Source organism: Tauraco erythrolophus, chromosome 4, assembly GCF_009769465.1.
Source record: "Tauraco erythrolophus isolate bTauEry1 chromosome 4, bTauEry1.pri, whole genome shotgun sequence".
NCBI lineage: Eukaryota > Metazoa > Chordata > Aves > Musophagiformes > Musophagidae > Tauraco > Tauraco erythrolophus.
In genome coordinates, this window is record NC_141468.1 from 3,808,006 (window position 1) to 3,826,891 (window position 18,886).

General features: G+C 41.4%; 1 protein-coding gene across 1 annotated transcript in view; it reads right to left on the reverse strand.

The window, feature by feature from the left end:
- The window catches only part of MKLN1 (muskelin 1), a 106,833-nt gene that overhangs the window by 28,519 nt on the left and 59,428 nt on the right, over nt 1-18,886 (reverse strand). The window contains exons 10-11 of the mRNA XM_086609758.1: nt 3,555-3,767; nt 1,499-1,720 (exon numbers count right to left, since the gene is read on the reverse strand). Of these exons, the coding sequence (XP_086465884.1) occupies nt 1,499-1,720; nt 3,555-3,767 (435 nt within the window). The remainder of the gene's footprint in view (nt 1-1,498; nt 1,721-3,554; nt 3,768-18,886) is intronic.

Here is an 18,886-nt window from a genome sequence, read left to right on the forward strand (position 1 = left end):
CACAGCTTCTCCACCCCAAAAAGCCTCTTACAAATGCAATTTTAAAGACTCCACTTTCACAATCTATATGAAACCACAAACCTGGATCCAACACAGAGTTGCAGCTCAAATAGTGCCCAGGCAAATTTTACATAGTTAACTACTACTGTAGTCTTGTTTGATCAAGCTGTAACTTCAGAATGCTAAAACAGCAATTAATTTTTCAAGTTTAATATTAAAGAATTAACAGTCTCCGCATCTAAAACCCATTAGATCACAACTTTGCTGTTAAAAAAAACAAACCTAAAACCAAACCCAGGAACAAAAGACAGACTGTAAGAGAAACCATCCAGGTACCAGCACATTACTAAACTCAGAACAGGCAAATAGCAATGAGCAAGCCAAGAATAACAGGTTTATTACTTCTTTCAAGTTTGCCAAGCGGAAAATCCATAAGAGGCAGATTATTTTTCTTTCAAATGGTTGAGAAAACAGCAAAGTACCTAAACTTCCATGACCTGTGCTTACGGAAAGCTGTATTCTTATGTTTACCACGGACACGTAATTGAAAAATCCCCTGGAATCTGTGCAGAATTTTGCGTGGCAATAGATTTTTGACCAGAATTTAGAGAGCCATTCAGAACAAAAATAAAATTGAAAACTCTGAAAGCACAGTATTCACTATAAAAACTCTGATCTTTCATTTGAAAGGGAAAGAGAAATAAACTCAGTAAATTGTTCAAACTGGTCAGTTTTCAAGTGGTGGTATCAGTACATGCTTAATTGCCACAATATTAATTTTAATTTTCATCCTTCTCACCCCAAGTCAGAGTTTAATGTCAGCAAAATACCCTGCAGTTCCCATGTTCCGCACTTCAGCAAACGTAGTTGAGGAGCACAACCGGAAAGGCAATGAAATTTTTTTTTTTTTTAAATACCCAGCATTAAATAAAGCGCTACACAGGACCCTCTCCTCCATCCCTTTGCCTTTCCATCAGGCTCTGGATGAAGTGCCCATAATGCCATCTGTGCCCAGCTGTTAACAGCTGCTCAAGACAACAAGCAGCAGCTGGGTGCTCAGCATAAGAGGAACATGAAATCTGTGCATCTCAATACACACCCAATAAGCAGCCAAATTTACCATTCCAGCAGCCACACAGAGTATTTAATAGACCAGAAGCTTCTAAGTTGCTCTACTAAATTTAAACTAAAAAACTTTTTAGATCAAATTGAACCATAGCCTTTGGGTCTATTTACCATTATTCAATTAAAACCAACTGTTTAAAATTCACCTTGCTTTTTACTTGAAATTTTATTTAGTTGAAGTCACGAAAGCTCCAAGACTCGAATTAATACCACCTGCACTTAAAGAAGCATCAGAATGACAGTGAACATAAAATGGAGTGAGACAACAAACTGCTTGGGAGATTAAAGAGCTTCAGACTTGTAAGAAAAACCAAACCCAGATGTTCTCCTTAAAGTCACGCGTCGTGAATCAAAGCATAGTGTGGATACTTACAGAGTGGAACAACATACAGTGTCCTATCCGGGATTGGATATCCTCAGGTCCGGCATTACAGGAATCCTCTCTCAAAAGTTTCCACGTCTGACACTGGCAGTCAAAAGCAAACAACCCGCTGAACTGCGGTTCGCTGGCTCTGCTGTCATCAACACTGCCGTTGCACGTCAGAATTCGGCCCCCGAAGGTATAGATCATGTGTTTTTCAGAATCCATACACATCTGTAAGAACCAAAGGAGCAGTTTTAAGCCAGCACATTGACTTGAACACGCTAAGATTTAGGATTAAACATCCCTCCCCTGCAAGCGATACCTAGAAAGACAGTACTCTGCACATCCCCTGAGCCTCTAATGAACAGAAAAGAATACATGTGTCTTCTCAGTTGACAGGTATTAATCTCAGAAAAGTCTTTTATTTAAAATGTGAGTCTAATTTTAACTTACTTATTTAATAAGAAAAAAAAAAGGGGAGGGGGAGGCTACATGCACCCTTCATCACGTAAAAAACTTGCATCTACCTGCTGATTTTAGGGAAAAACATTTCACCAGGATGACAGACAATTCTGTCAGAAAGTTAAGAAAAAAAATATCGTCTTTGACAATGTTTATGCAAGGGAAAAATTCAAAATCACTGCTAATTTACTGACCACCACTGGATTCAAAACCAGCCTGCAATTTGTTACTCAGATTCCATCCCGAGCATGTATTGACTGTTACCTCCATTATTTCAACATGAAGTAAAGCCATAACCTGGCCAAGAATTTTTGATGAGGCTGCAGCAGAAATACGTTTATCCCCAAAGCCTGAATTCAGGTTACGGCACAAGAGATGCATCACAGTACAAATCACACAAAACTCCGTGAATCCAGGTGATGTTTTCAGACACCGTGCAATGCAATGGGTTACAAAACACCAGGGAGAGGGGAAAAAAAACAAATACAACCAAAACACACACACCAAAACACACCAAAAACCAGACAAGATTATAGTAAGACAGAGATGCTACTTAGCAAAGCCGACAGAAAACACTCCTAGTGTGTTACACAGCACATTTTTGTGGAGGTTAAACAAAAATTGCTCCTGCAGTAGGTACTGGGGCACAGAAAGAGCTGCAGATTGGTAAAGAATTCAGGGAGGACATTCTTTCCTAAGACACAGCAGGGGAAAAAGAAACCATTTCAGAAGCAGGCAAACAAGGTACCTACAGTAGCCTTGCCAGCTGCCAATTTACTTTTGCCTGTTCCCCAACACCTGGGAGACTGGTATTGGTTATTAATAGAACAGAAAGACTGATTGGCTTTTCTTCTGCAGACAACACGTACCTAATTTTCAGTGTCAGCAGAAAGGCGTATTGTGCTGGCAAACAGCAGCTTTGGTTACAAAACAGCTAGTACCAATTAAAGCAGTTCTTGGGCTGCTTTACAAATGCATACTGATGTGCTGTTTCTTGGCCGCGCTTTATAAATATCAATAAAGAACAAAATACCTTTATCAAGTACACAAAAGCCATTAAAACACACAACAGAAGTAAAAAAGTGTTTAGTTTATCCTAGGGACAGGTGTGGCTTTTTAAATGTTAGTAGCCACTCCTCTAAGGTGTTTCAACCTCTACAAAGCAAGCACATTCCACAAATTTTGATAGAATCCTGATCCTGGCTGGCCTCATTTCAGCAGCTTGCTTATAGTGTTCTTCCAAAGGTACCCTACACGGCTTTGTGAGTTGTTCCCCAGCGCCTCCTGAGCAGGCAAATCTGCAAACCCAGCTCAACAAGACTGATTAAAACCAGACAAACTGTGCTTTGAGCTTTAATAAAACGTGTCTTAATAAAATAAGTTAGTTTGCAAAGGTTTTTATGATTCTTCTGACTCGATTTGATTAGAATACCAGTAGTCAGTGGCATTAGACAACAAAGCTATTGGAATTTAAGTGAGTGCAGAACACGGCCCTTGTCACCGCTCTGTTACCTGGTGCAGCACTTCTCAATCGCAGGAGGCTACGATCAAAATTGATTCCCAAACATTGAGAACCTGCACTAAGAGTATCAGTGTAGCTGACCTGATGATCAAACACCAGTTTTGGACCTCCATCCGCCGCAGTGTCTTCGCTGAGCAACATCCATGTGTTTGTGTCAATGTCGTAGCGATAGAAGTCACTCTTCAGAGACTTGCTGTTCCTCACGGAGGAATCCAGATAGCGTCCCAGCGTGTAGATCTGCCTTCGTTGAATGTCGATGCACATCTTGTGACAAGACCTGGCACTAGGACCACTCTAGTAAAAAAAAAAAAAAGACCACAAAAATACGGAGAATCATGTATTTAATATTGCTTCAGGTAGGTCAATGCACACTCACTCAGGGCAACTACCAGCAACTGGAAATCCTTTGAGAATTCAAGGAAAATCTGTTTGTAATCAGATAAATAGAGGACTGATATTCAAGTATCTATATAACAGGACATTCCATAACCTCTTTGTCCTTCAGAACGACACCTGCAAAAACCTTAACACATTTTTTTACAACTGACTTATGACCTGAAGCCTTTTTGTAAGATTCCTTAGAAAACAGACTGTTTCCTCCAGGAGTGATTCTCAGAAGAGTGCGAAAGCTACTTGAACTTCTAAAATAACAGAAGTTGATGCACATGAGAGAGAAATTAAGATGTCACAGCCTATAAATAACTACATAGGAAGAAGATTAAGAAGTGCTCTAATACAAGAGCCTCTGTTTTATTAATAGGCTGTTTTCTAACAGATCATAACCAGACACTCCCACAAGCAATCATATCCCGTAATGGGTCTTTGAAGGTAACAAAAGCACTCCCTGTCCTTCACAAACAGATATGGCCGTTCCAGCCTCCAACAACAAGAAAGTTTCCCACGGTAAGCAAAACCATCGTTAAGTTCTGATCTTCAAGAGAAACACAGAAAGCCCCTGTCAAATTATTCTGTGCTTATCCATCCAGGAGTGCTTAACTTAAATCACAGAGTAATTTATTCAATGACATTGTGACGATGCTATGCAGTACTGGGCAGTGTCCTTGCTGCTTCCCAAATCTCATTTATTGGAGAGTCTTCGTACACTCATCTTGAAGCATGACAGTTATATTCCTGTACTCCAAAATACTAGAGATCAAGACATACAAAGCCTTATTTGCAAAAGGTTAGATAAAAGAAAAAGAAAAAAATAGCATCATGCTTATAGGTAAAATCTATAGTTTATTTGGCTCTAGTTTGTAAAATTTTGGCACTTCATAAATGAGGATGCCAGTACAAGGCTGGCTAGCTAACTTTGAGAGTATGGAAACCAACATGAAAACCGGTAACATTTCAAGAGACAAAAAAAGGTAAGATGTACGGAATACTGAAGTATGAAAGAAAAAAAATCCGTTAAAATCTATTGAAAAATAAAGAATATGCAATTAGGCAAAGATGTAACGTAAATCACTGTTTATAACAAGAATTACAGATAAAGAAAAGTAGTCATGCCACCAAATAATCAACACAATACGTGCTATCAAATACTGCCTTTACAGAAAACAAATCTTTGTAATTGTACCGTTTCGTGTAAAAAACTGTACTGAAATTATTCCTGAAACTTAAAATACACTGATGGACTATATTTCACCAAGTTGGATAAAACATGAAAGAAACCATCACGTTTTTGTAGTTAAAATTTCACTACTCATGTTATAAAGTTCCATTTCTTGTTTAAAGAAGAGTTACAGGGAACTGCTCACAGTAACTCAAACTACAATCTGAAGAGGTGAACTGAATTGTTTGTAGTTTGTAAACATGAAGCATTACATCAGCAGTAATTACAGCTTTGAGGATTAGTTATTTCATGATAATTAAGATCATTTTCTTTTCTGAAAAAAAAAATACTGATAGAAGTGAAACATTAGCATTAAAATCCTGAAATGCAGCAAAAGTTCATTCATTGCCTTTGGTCATATGGAAGAAGCTGACAGAGAAAGCAGCAACATACTTATCTTGTTCCTTGGAAGATATTGATTTGTATTTTTAAGGACTCTGTTCCAAACACAAAGGGTAGTTTCTTTGCATGAAAAGTACCAATTTGAGCATTCACAAAGGTTGCTTCTGATTCATAAGAAAGTAATCCCAGTAGACAAAGTTGATATCTAGTTATGCAGCTGGAACACTTAAGGATAAGCCATTATTCCCCTGCCAAAGAGCACACATTTGCCTTGGCACAGCTGTCTTGTGGATGAAACACTAAGACCTACCTGTGCTTCCTGACTCTCCTCTCTTTGTCTGGTCCATTGTAGTTTTTTAATTGAACCTGCCAATTTAAGTGTCTTCCCCTCTCCCTCACCTCTGTATGCGCTACAGACTAAAGTAAATCCTACCAAATTCGCTCAAATAATGTATTTGGTACTTTCAGGAATAAATCTCCAATTTAGCAATTTCCAGACCTGCCTTTCCTTGAACAGCTGCATCATCAACTGAATTTTGTCTGAGTACAGACATGAGGCTGAGACACTCAACACCTACCACACCAGTTTCAAGCCACTGGCATCAACAGCACAGTTGCTACACTGGCTAAACGTACAACATAACAAATTTCAACTCCTAAAACTATGTTAAAAAGAGAAAATAGTTCAAGAAGAATATAATCTTTCTTGAATTATGTACTGGTCACGTCTCACACAGTAATATCTGCTTTTTTAAAGGGCTATTAGATTAAGTTTGATCATTTCATCTATACAGGCACAGAAACTTCATCACCTCAAGTTCACTTAAGAACTTCAACTCTACCAACATGCAGAGCCTGCCACAGCATAAACTATTTCTTGTAATAAAGAATAACTTCACCGAATTCACAATCTTTTCTCAACGAAAACTGGAGTTATCTCTGCATTCCACTTAAAAGATCACATGAAACCTGCTGAATGTTTCCCATTTAGTCTACGTGTTTACCAATATGAGTAAATAACTCCATTAAACGGTGGTACACACTGGTTTGACATTTGAGGTAGAAGAGGGGAAAGGTCTCAGTCTGTGTTCACGTGAGGGCTACTACTACGAAGTCCTTGTAGTATGTACGTACTTCAAAGGGGGACACAAAGTCCATTTAATAAGACAGGTATTGGCAGACACTGAAAATGAATAAAACACTTCAAGGCACATGTGGTGAAGTGAATCAAGAGCCCGTGGGCGGTTACGAACGTTCATCCAAAGATGTGTACTTCATGCGGTCACAACAGCAAGCCTGTTGTTCAGACAAACCACACGCTGCCACAACTCGTCATGGAGAAAGTGACCCATTGAATCCAAACGGGGAAGAGTTTCTTGATCTCAAAGAACTTGACCCCTTGTAAGCAACAAGTGAGAAAAATTGACCACAACAGACATGAGACTAACCTATGGTTGAAGAGATCAAGCATGGTTAGAGAGCAGGAGAAATGCCTTTTGTCCCCTCCTGCCAGGATGTAGGTTGGCAGACGATCCATGAGTTAACGTCCCAAGGTGAGTGGATCTTACTAGAGATCTCTATACCCTTATTCAAATTTGGGCCTTATCGCCAAAGATAAACTGCAGACACACAAAAAGTATCTATTGTACTTGCTGCTCCTCTAAACATACTGCTGTTCCCAAATACATTTGCAGATAATAAAGACGGTTTCACCTGCACACTGATAACCACACAAAAAGATTAAACAAGCCCAAGTCTTCTCGAGCAGAGCAGAAGGCAAATAAATGAAAAGTGGTCAAAACTGTTATTTGCTTCTGTGGTTATTTGAACTCGTAACAAATCAATGCAAGACTTCTGTGTTCAAGGCCAGGTTGAATGAGGCTCTGGGCAACCTGGTGTAGTGGAGGGTGTCCCTGCCCATGGCAGGGGGGTTGGAACTAGATGATCTTTGAGGTCCCTTCCAACCCAAACCATTCTATGATTCTCATTAAGTACTTTTCTTCAGATCTAGTTTCATTGAACTGTCTTCAAAGTTGTTGGCATGTGGGATCTACATTTTTGCAGGTGAAGCTTCAAGAACTGATTGACCAATTCAGTAGAGGTATCACTTCCCAAACAGAGCGCATCTTAGTTAAAACAGACTCCAGTACGTCATGTTCAGCAACAGCGCCCAAACGATCTGAACAAACACCGGCTTTGGGGACACTTTCCAATTCTCATCAGGAAGCTCCTGGCACACACACTGCAGAAACCACACGTGAAAGCAGCTTGTGACCAGGCTAAGATGTTATTCAGATGGCAAGCAATGTGTTACGCTGCGCTGGCCAGTCCCTCTGCTTATGCCAAGGCTGCGAGGCAATAGTAAAGCATTAGCATATCACATTTCTAACCTCCAGGACGTCCAACAATACCAAAGATTACTGAGCACGGGCACTGTTCAGTTTCTGTGGAACTCAATAAGTGCCCACACGGAGCTAAGAGTAACCTGAACAAAACGGCTCTCTGCCACCCAGAACCACCGTACAATTAGCACGGCATAAGAACGGCTGAGACGGATTAAACAGTGCGTGCCACGGCCCCGTTTCAGAGCGCGACAAAATACCAAGCTTCTATGCCTTACTCTACCACCCTTCCTCAAGCAGGCTGGTCTTGATGCAACTCGTCCAGACTCTAAAATACAGATAAATGCCTTGATGGCAGTGGGATGGTCGGGAAAGGAAGAGAGCATGTATAACTTGGAGTACCTAAGACAGGCTTTCAACCCTTTAAGCATCCAGGAGCGACGAAGGCCAAATAAGATTTTTTGGTTTCATCAATGCTACACGAAACTCGATTGTGCAACGCCAAGTGAATACACAGTATACTTTATGAAAAGCCTTCTCAACATGCTAAGCCATTTTATAAAATCTAATTAGAGCTTTCTTCATTTAACTTGCAAATGCTGAAAGCAATTATCCCACTTAAGGACTAACTTACAAAACGTTTTCAAAAAGCAACACAACAGCACCGAGAGACAACACTGCCTCCTCAGAATAATTGATTTGTTCCTATACAGGAGAGAAAGGATTGGGACTCAACTCCTTAGGGTAGGGTCTGCTCAAATAACTATTTATGCCAGAATCAGCATGCATCATCTTAGCAACAGCATCCTGGCATGCTCTGCTAAGGCACAAACATGATGGCTTTCATTTTTTGTTTTGTTTTTAAATAAATGTCCTACGAACCCACTTTAATGTGAACGGGACCGCACGAAGCTAGTTCCAGCCCTCATCCCACCCTCCAGGCAAAAACTGGGGGAGCTTGGCTTCTTTTGGTTATCATAACCTTTTGCAAATAAAGGGTTTTCAGTTGCAAGAAAATCTGTTTTATTCAGCCTGATCCAGATGAGAAACCTCAGGAGCAAGCCTGGACCCTGTTCAAGAGTCCGGGAAATAAAAACAAAGAACAGCTGACTAATTCTCCCTTCTCAGCGCTGTAAAAGACTGAATGGAATGCGAACACTGCCTCCAGTATAAAGTTCAAAAATAAGCGTCATGAGGTAAATGCTCTTGTCCTAAAGCAAACTAGGACGAGGACATAAAAAGACACAAACAACCTACTTTGTTTCCAGTCCTGAGAGAAGGCTGTCATGCAACAAATAGTCCCTCCTGCCTACACACAACTGCAGAGATTAATTGCTCTCATTTCCCAGTTTCAGAGTATAATTCATTTCCTCCTCCACCCCACCCCCATCCTCCCCTCCCCCCCAAAAAAAAGGGAAAGTTCTCCACAATCTTGAAAAAGAAAGGAAATGCATATTATTCTTGGCCTTCTTTCAAGTCTATACGCTTTTTAAGATTAGAGCTTGTTAGTGCTTTATCAATGCCAGTCTTCAGCTAACGCGTACTCCCAAAATGTTTAAGTTGAGGTGTAGCTCAGAACGATTTGCTTTACTCTAGATGAGTACTACATTCAGCAAGAGCAACAACTATGGCCATACACAAAATAAAACACTTTTGTCCCATAGAGGTTGCTCACAGAAGGCATTTTAAGTTCCTCATAACCTAGGGGTGCCAGCAACCTAACAAAAGAATGGAATCGATTGTGTTTTTACGGTAGCGTAGAGCAGTAGTATTGCCCATCAGCCCAAAACACAAAGCAAAATGAACGGAGGAGGATGTATTGCTTCTAACACCCTTGCCATCACTGACCACATGCCAGGAGCAACAGGTCATGAGAGGAAGCAGGGTCTGGCACATTCAGTCGCACAAGAGCATCACGACAGCGCTCGTGGCCAGAACAGCCCAGCACAGGCACACGGCTAGGGGTGTGCGCCGTCTGTAAGGGTTTAAGCATGCAAGACCCTCCCATAAATAGCATATCCCAGCTAGTTTTTCTTACTCCGTAGGATGGCGGAAATCAGGGCTACACGTGTAATTTGATGTCCAAGACTTGACAGCTCTAGCACTATTCTTAAAAACCTTTGACTGTCACACGGGGTAGATGCAGCGAAGGATTAAACTAGGATCTCAAGTGTTTCAAGGAGCACAAGATGGGAATCTAGCTCCAAAAAACATATCCTGGATCCCGAGTGAACACTCCATTCACCCAATTACTCTGCGAGTTCACCTTAAGTAAAAGCTTCAAGCAGCACATAAGCTAACAGTTACACCAGGTCAGCAGCGCCGCGTTTCCACGCTAAGATATTCCTGCCACTGTTTATGAAAAATAACAGATATTCCAACTTACTTTTACAGCTGCTGTACCAGCTGTAAAGACTATTCTTTGCAAGCATGCAAGTTAAATGTGTTCTGCCAACAAATATTTTGGGAAGCCTATTAAATAGATCAGAACACAGCTAAGAATCGTGATGCTTACAAGTCCCCAGGACCAGTATTGGAAAGCCACGCGCCTACGCCGTTTTCCACACAAAGCAGTTAAACGTCTCACGACGTTTAGGGTCGGATATCAAAAAGTTTCTGACAAGTATTTGCCAATAACTGACTGGTAGGAAGTCTTGCCACAGCTGTGACAGGGAAGACCTCCCTCGGTCAGGCGGCTGACAGTGTCTGAGCTATGGCTGATCTGCTTACCAGCACCTTCCAGTAGCAACGCAACTAAAGAGATTTAGTGGCAAAGTCCTTCCTGGGCGTCTGACTCAGCCATGACGGAGCAGATTAAAGTCAGAGGCAGCTTTGAGCACATAGTTCTGATTCATCTGTTTAAGGTGGGAAAATGAAAAGAAAATTAAACAGGCCGAAGCTTTTTTCCTTCCTAAAAGCACGCACACGTTTGGGATAGTCCTGTTTTCTTGCTGTCGATACTTAGAATCATAGAATGGTTAGGGCTGGAAGGGACCTTCAAAGGTCATCTAGTCCAACCCCCCTGCAAGGAACAGGGATATCTCCAACTAGATCAGGTTGCTCAGGGCCTCGTCCAACCGGGCCTTGAACGTCTCCAGGGATGGAGCATCCACCACCTCTCTGGGCAACCTGTTCCAGTGTTCTACCACTCTCATGGTAAAAAATTTTTTCCTAATATCCAACCTGAATCTACCTCCCTCTATTTTAAAACCATTACCCCTTGTCCTATCACAACAGGCCCTCCTGAACAGCCTCTCCCCATCTTTCTTGTAGGCCCCCTTAAGGTACTGGAAGACCACTATAAGGTCACCCCGGAGCCTCCTCTTCTCCAGGCTGAACAGCCCCAACTCTTTCAGCCTGTCCTCATAGGAAAGGTGCTCCAGCCCTCTTATCTTCGTGACCCTCCTCTGGACCCTCTCCAACTGGTCCATGTCCTTCTTATGTTGGGGGCTCCAGAACTGGACGCAATACTCCAAGTGAGGTCTCACGAGGGCAGAGTAGAGGGGGAGAATCCCCTCCCTCGACCTGCTGGCCACGCTCCTCTTGATGCAGCCCAGGATGCGGTTGGCCTTCTGGGCCACAAGAGCACATTGCCGGCTCATATTGAGCTTCATGGCCTCAAGCTCGGCCTTCCCTAAAGAGACTTTCCCTGCCTAGACCAGACGTAAAAAACAAATGGACTGGTGTGCTATTTTTGAAAGACAGTTCAATGAGCTTATAAGTCAAATGATTAAGCTCAAAGATCATACGACATGATCCTTATGACAGCAATGGACTGGATCTGATGACCCACGAGAGGCTCATCCCTTCCAGTCCTACGGAGGACTTTACTCAGACTGTTTGCTCCATCCTTAAGGGATCAGGGAGGTTTCACCACAGCACAGATGAGCCCAGGCTCAGTGCATCACATGAACACTGCTATGAAAACGAACAGATGCTTAATGTTCTACTCCCATGAGATCACCTGTTAAAAATTAGTCTCCCAGCGGGCCTGCTTGCAGAAACAACTAATTCCAGAGTATTTTCATAAAGGAATGAACAAGCACATGATCTATTGGCTTCTGATGAATCCTGATTAACGCACCTCTAACGAAATAAAGTGTGCCCTATGAACTGACTTGTGAACTTTCCAAAACACCAATGCTCTGCTTTTCACAGCTGTGCTGCATGAGCTTACCTACAGCACAGAAACCACTCTGGCAACCAATGCCTGCATTACTGCCAGTGCAGGAAGCCACATTCCTGGGTCATTTCTGAGCTACGTGCTCTCACTTGGCTTGCTCTCACACCAAGGTATCATCAAGGCCTTCCAGTAATGCATAACACCATGGATCTCATGTTGCAGTAAACCAAAGCGTCCTATGACCAAGAGAATTTCTAGGCAAGCATGTGGAAAAGCAGAGAGAGGAAAAAAAAAAAAAACAAACTCAGAGCTTCAAGCATGCAAATAGTGTGAAATAATTCATTTCTGTGAAGCAGGTTACAAGAACGTGTATGAAGGTCTTGTCTAGGCTCTAGTTTACAGTCAAAAGTCAGCCTACGTGATCCAGCTTACAAATGCAAACAAGAGGAGCACTGAAGTAACACCCTGTACAAGACAACGTTGAAGTGAAAGGCCAGAACTGTGCTATTTCTAACAAAAGGCACAATATACCTGCAAACCGAGCGCTACTCAAACTTTGAAATGTGACTAAAATCATAGCTCCTTCAATTTGAACAAGTAAATCGCTGCTTTGGTAGACATCAACTGTTCAGCTTCGCTTTCAGTAACGGTGACGAAATACAGCAGAAGACCCACCACAGAACCAGAGCTTTCACCAGCTCTGGGATGGGCCCTCAGGACAACATCCCTCGTGTGCCGAATTTAACTAACCCCATTAACAATTGCAGGATGTTGAATGAGGTCATATTTGCACGCATCGTAAGTTCACGCTGTCCTCTCATTACCAGTAACAATGACTAGAGAGGTCCAGCCAAGAGAGATTTTTCCATAGATGCAAGCTATTCGGCTTAGCTACAGTCACACTTGCAGATCAACAGGGCTGAAAAAAATTTAAGTAGTCATTTATGGACTATTTATCCACACAGATGAGGATGCAGCAAGGCTAGAATTTTTTGAAGAGTTGAGGTTTTTTTGTAATTAATTGTCCTTGAAAAGGTGGTGATAGATAAACATGAAATTATAAGAATAAACACTTTGGCAGCCACAGGCTCTCAGATGTTTCTGAGAAAGTGAAGACAGTCTTAGATGACAAAGGAGTAGTTTGTACCCAGAGGCGTTAGAAAGTCATAAAAGTGGCTGTATAATTTCTTCCCCTCAGGCTAACCCACAGCTATGGGATTGGCATCCGAGGAATACAGATACTAAGTACAGTTTAATGCAGGCTTCCTCTGTTAGCTATTATAGCAACATGGCCAGAGGGGGGGAAAAAAAATATACAGAAACTGTCATGCCTTCTTTTGAACTAAGTGACAGATGAGCAAAGATGTAATTTCTGAAATTTTCGTTTACATCACCGTTTGGCTATTCTCAGAACATAATTTAGTTATCCAGCTGCAGGACCCGCATCAATTGCCACTGGAAGCGCAGCACACAGCTAGTCTCTGCTGTGTCATGATTTCAGAAACAAGGCATCTCCAATTTGGCAACAATCTATACAGGAGAAAATCGGCCAAGAAATAATTAAGTATTTTCACTGGAGCACCATGCTAAACCCTTCTCTTCCATATATTAAGAAGAGTAAGCATAGTGCATGGCAGCAACCACATGTGGAGGAGCTTTTCAAGGCAGAGCATGCATGGGGCAACGCAAGGACCGGAACCCAACAGTTCCTGAATCCCAGTATCAAAATCTCCATCACATACATGACCTGAAAAATTCACGGATTAAGTCCTATTGAATACACCAAGCTCTGAGAGCTCAACATATCAAGGCACTATCCATTCCGCCAGTATATGCTCTTGAGACAGTCCAGAAAGCTTAAGTCCTAATTACCTCCGAAACCCAGTGGCAGAAATACATTATTAGCAGCAACGTCCACAAAAACTCACCACATTTTCAAGCATGTAATTATCCAGACAATTTAGCTAAGGATTTCGCTATGATACTACTTGAGAATGTTTCCCCCATGTTACCATACTGGGATAACTGATATTTCTTCAGGGATTTCTGTATTTGCACAGCTTGAGGAGTGTTACTGTAACGGAAGTCTTTCACAGCCTAGCTGAAATAAGAGACTGCTCTACTCCCAAGGCGAAGTTGACTGGGATGTGAAGCTACTTTCACCTTGCTGGCAAGAGAATAAGCTTTTCTCCCACCTTCTACCCTGACATACTCTTTCTTAAAAATCCTTTTTCCCCATCCATACATTGTGATACGCAGAGTTCCAGGGATTCCATCTGGCTCTTGTCTTACAGGTGTGTATTTCTGTGTTTTAAAACCCCAAAAAAGGATATAAATCAGCGCTCCTTATACCAATATCCAATGCTTCACTAAATCCTTACCTGAAAACTCTGGAATACTTTAAGCAGTTGAATAATGTGTCATCTTCCCGGAGACGCATTCACAGCCACCCTAGCGTGCCTCTGCACACTGCCTCATCTGCAATTTACAGGGAACTGGATGATGCAATAACTTTCTAATAAAGTCATATAAATAAAATAAAGCTGCATTCCAGATCAGAGATCAGAGCAGTAAACTCATCATAAGCTAAAGTTAAAGTGGTGATTTTTATCGGAACACGAACGCCACAAATCAACAAAATTCAAGGAGTAAAAGCAGTTTACAAGCTGCACCCTTTGCAGCTGAAGGCTTTATGATGGTTTGGAAATCCACATATAATCCGAAGACTGGCACACACAAGTTTTGGGACTGCCAAAGTTTTGCAGCCTTCAGAACACAGTGCATAATGCATTTATTTAAGTAATCCCTTTATGAGACTGACTTCAACATGACTGTGTGGAGGAAAGGGACCTCCACACATTGAAACATCTGGTGTTAGGAATAACTGAAGTCTGGCTGGTTTTCTGCGCTTTATTTTTATGCTGGAAGCAAGAACTACAGGCACCTAGTGATGGAATTGAATAACTTAAGATCCAGAACTATTTTAAAACATGGATGATATTTTCTTTAAAAAATGTCAAAGTTCAAAAAGTCAGCTAAACAAGGGTTAGGAGCACAGAGCTCCTTAGGCACACGAGGTAGCCTAAGCAAATAAGAAGCTACCTTTAAACACTGAAAACCTTTCAAAAAAAGTTTATTAAAAAAACAAACAAACAAAAAAAAAAGAGGTACTGCTCCCACAGCAAGGTCTTTTTGGTTTAGGCTGCCTATGTGGAAATCACTGGAGAAGTCAGTCAGGCATACATGAAAATCTCTTAACATTTTGGAGAAAGAAGACTGGCTAGAACATTTTAAAACCATTATGGTACTAAGCAGGGAGGAAAAGAGAACATTAGCGTGTGATATTTAGGATCAGCCTAGAATACTTCTATACTTCTACCAAATACAAATACTTCTATTTGGTTCACTTCAGCATCTGCCTTCTTTGTCCCTACTTTTGTAGGCATTTACACTATTTAGGAAGTTGGCTCAGAGGTATATCTGCAGCATCCAAGTTTATATTGCAGGTTTTTGGGGACAGCTGCTTTCTCCCTATGTGCTTTTGCAGCACCAGGCATCTCGTACGACTGAGCATCTGTACAACTGGAACTACTCAGAAGTAGGACATGGCAGATTCAGTGTATTAGATCTCAAGTCCATAAACATCACAGCATTTGAAACAAAAAAACCTCAAGTTAAAGCGTCTTCCAAACTGTATCACCATCTGTGGTAAAGAGTCAATATTTGAGATTAGTTCAGTTCCTACACTTAAAACAGCATAGGGTAAAAGCTTTACATAGATTAAAAAAAAAGCATAAAACACTTGTGTGGTAATATGATGTTGGAAGCTTTGGGTAAATTCATCCATGTCAACAAACATAAAGAAATGCAGGCAGATATCTTAGAAAATTTAACTGGAAATACAATAGCAGATGAAATTCACCCTGCCTCTCATTATTATGAGATCTTTCTACACTTGCCAGCTTCTTACTTTCAGTATCCTGGAAAAGCACTTGTGTTAGCAGCAAACTGTCACCTTACAATCCACCGATTCTCCAGATCATTTTGAACCTACTGAACAGTAGCCTGTTGATCTGCATTTTCCTTCCTTCTGAGAAACAATTTATCCTCTCAACCAGTTAACCCATGACAAGACCTTCACTTCTACCTTTGGCAAGAAACACTTCAGAAGTTTTTGAGAAACACAGTGTCACCTAAGCCTAACCCATTTACACAATTTCCACGTCCTTCACAAGGCTGATTTGTGAGCAGGATTTTCCTTTTAAAAAGCCAAAATGAGGAGAAGTCAACCATATTTACAAATACGCACCACAGAAACTACCAATTTGTGTAGTAACACACTGTTTGAAGGAAGATTCTGTAACTCTTCTCACTGAATCTAGGAAATACTAAAACGAGGTACAGTAATACTAGTGACACACGAAATATGCCAACTATCCTGCTTCTTTATTCTCATTTATCAAACCTCCAGAGGCATCAACATCCCTCAGTATTTTGACCCTATTTAAAAATCCACATAACTACCACTTAAACCAAGCGAAGTCTTTCCTACAGCTCACTTAAAATGTCCTCCTGTACTGAATTTCACTAAATTAGTCTTCAAAAGAGAAAGTTGCTGCTTGGAAACTATAAATATTAGACATCAAAACACACACATTAAGTTTCTCTATTAATTGACATTGGCCTAGGATCAAAATGCCCAAGGAATGACAAGGTTTCTTTTTTCAAAACTGTTTATTCCCAAATCCTGGAAAAGTCTACTAATCTACAACCACTAATAAACCCTGGAAATAACAGCATTTGTCAGAACGTCCCACTTGGTTCAGGGTAAAAACCCTTAAAGGTTCTTCGACTAAACGTATTTTGCCTGCGCCTCATGTCAACTGATTTGTGAGAGCTGTTGCGTCCTCAAATACTCCACAGAGGAGACAGAAGGACACAAGTTGCCCAGAGAAGTTGTGGATGCCCCATCCCTGGAAGTGTTCAAGGCCAGGTTGGCTTTGAACATGGCAGGGGGTTGGAACTGGATGATCTTTGAGGTCCCTTCCAACCCAAACCATTCTATGATTCTAAGCTGTGGGTATAGTTCAAAGGTCATGAGCTGCTCCATGGCGCATGTCCTTGGAAGGATGTAGGCTTGGAGGAGGATGATTTGACAAGGACAGCAGGAGCCTTGCCGGATCCATACACTGAAGGGATGGTGGGGAAGTTCTAATTCAGGTCTGCCTGCCTATCAGCAGCTGCGATACGTACGCTGGAGGTTCAGCCCAATGCTGCAAGCAGGTCCTCTGGACCTTCTTTTTAAGACTTAAGTGATCAGCTACTCCAGCAGCGCTGTGAGCACTTTTTGCTGATGCAAAAAGGACTATGGAAAATTAGCTTTGGTAGTCGAACTGTTAAAAATCACAAATGCAACTTCAGGCGACAAAGAGACATTTCTCCAACTCACTGGCAAGTTTTGGAAAACAGCAGTAAGAGTTAACCAAAAAGGGCACACCACCTTTCCATAATGCATTTGCAACAGAAACTACCAGTTCTTTATCTCAAAAGCGTTACTGTGTGTTATCTCGACGATAACACTGGGTAAGATGCAACTTTTACCATATTTTGCTCTTGTCCAAGATTAATTATCGAGTGGCTAATTTAACCACTGTCACTGATTAATTAGAAGCAAACAGCTAGAAGTAGAACCAGAACAATACAACACAAAAACAAGACTAAGTTTTACTGGAATCTGCTCTGAGTATTTTTTAAAACTCCATGTCAACAGACATTTCCTTTTAGCAAACTGTTTGTGAACAGTTGATGTCCCTATTAGAGAAACATCTGGAGTCTTTGTTTTTGAATTTACTTCTCAACATTTGAGATTGACCTTTTCATTTCTAGATCAGGTTTCATCCAGATCTCTTCAGAAAAAAAAAAAACACACACACTGCAAGTACAGCAGCCGCCGGTTCACTAACTCAGTAAGTCACCAAAACTCTAGGCTTTGCCTCGGCAGGTCTTCTTCTGAACTCCACTGCAGACTATATCCATGCTGAGAGCTCCTCTAGAACTCTAGAGCTCCATTTCTAGTGTCACACACATTTCTTCACACTTTCCTCTACTGTACATCTCTCTGAAATTCCCCACACATTCAACTCATTCTTTTTTTTTTTTAAATTCCCCTATCTTGCTTCATCTCAGCCCAAGACCTTCCCATCTTCCATTTGAACTTCCTGACCTTCCATTGCACCCTGTAATTTTTTTTCCTCCAAAATCCCTTTATAGCCACTTTATTGTATCAACCCACAACTCTTCTACTGCATCCCCTCCACCGCCGTCCTCTAAAAATCCCTTTTTTCTCCATCCCAGCATCACCCTGCTAGAGTCAGGCATGAGGAACTTGAAGAGAAAACATACGCTGCTCCTGGCACTGCTGATGCCTTGCATCCCAGCCAGGCCTCCCAAGCTTTACAGAAGCTCAACTGGATGCAGCAGGATCCCAGCAAGAAGGGAAATTAATCCCTTAAACACCAGAACTACCCACGCTGGTTTGTGCAGAAAGAAAACACGGTAATCCCTTTCTGACAGGAAGGTCCCGTTTCACCGCATCCTGAGTTAGACAAACGTGCACACTGAGTGGCTACAAAGCAAGAAGAAAAGGGAAAGAAGAGAGACAGCTGAAATTCTTTTCCCTCCTTTTCTATCACTGTTCTTCACTTTCCCAGTCTCTTCATAAAGGGAGACAAAGGAAAGGAAAGTCTAGCTGTTTATCCACTGTTATCCATACAGTGGATAGAAGAGTCCCAATTTCCTCGTGTTATTACGTCACATGGCCCCCATTCCTCATCTTAAGGAGGTTACTCATCGGTAAATAGTGAATGTTTCTCCAAGTAAAACCCATGGTTCAAGACAAACAGAAGCAACACAAGCCCTGCCTACAGCATCCGACCCTGAAAGACTAAATCCCACTTCAGAAAGAGAATCCCACTTCCTCATTAATGTTTAT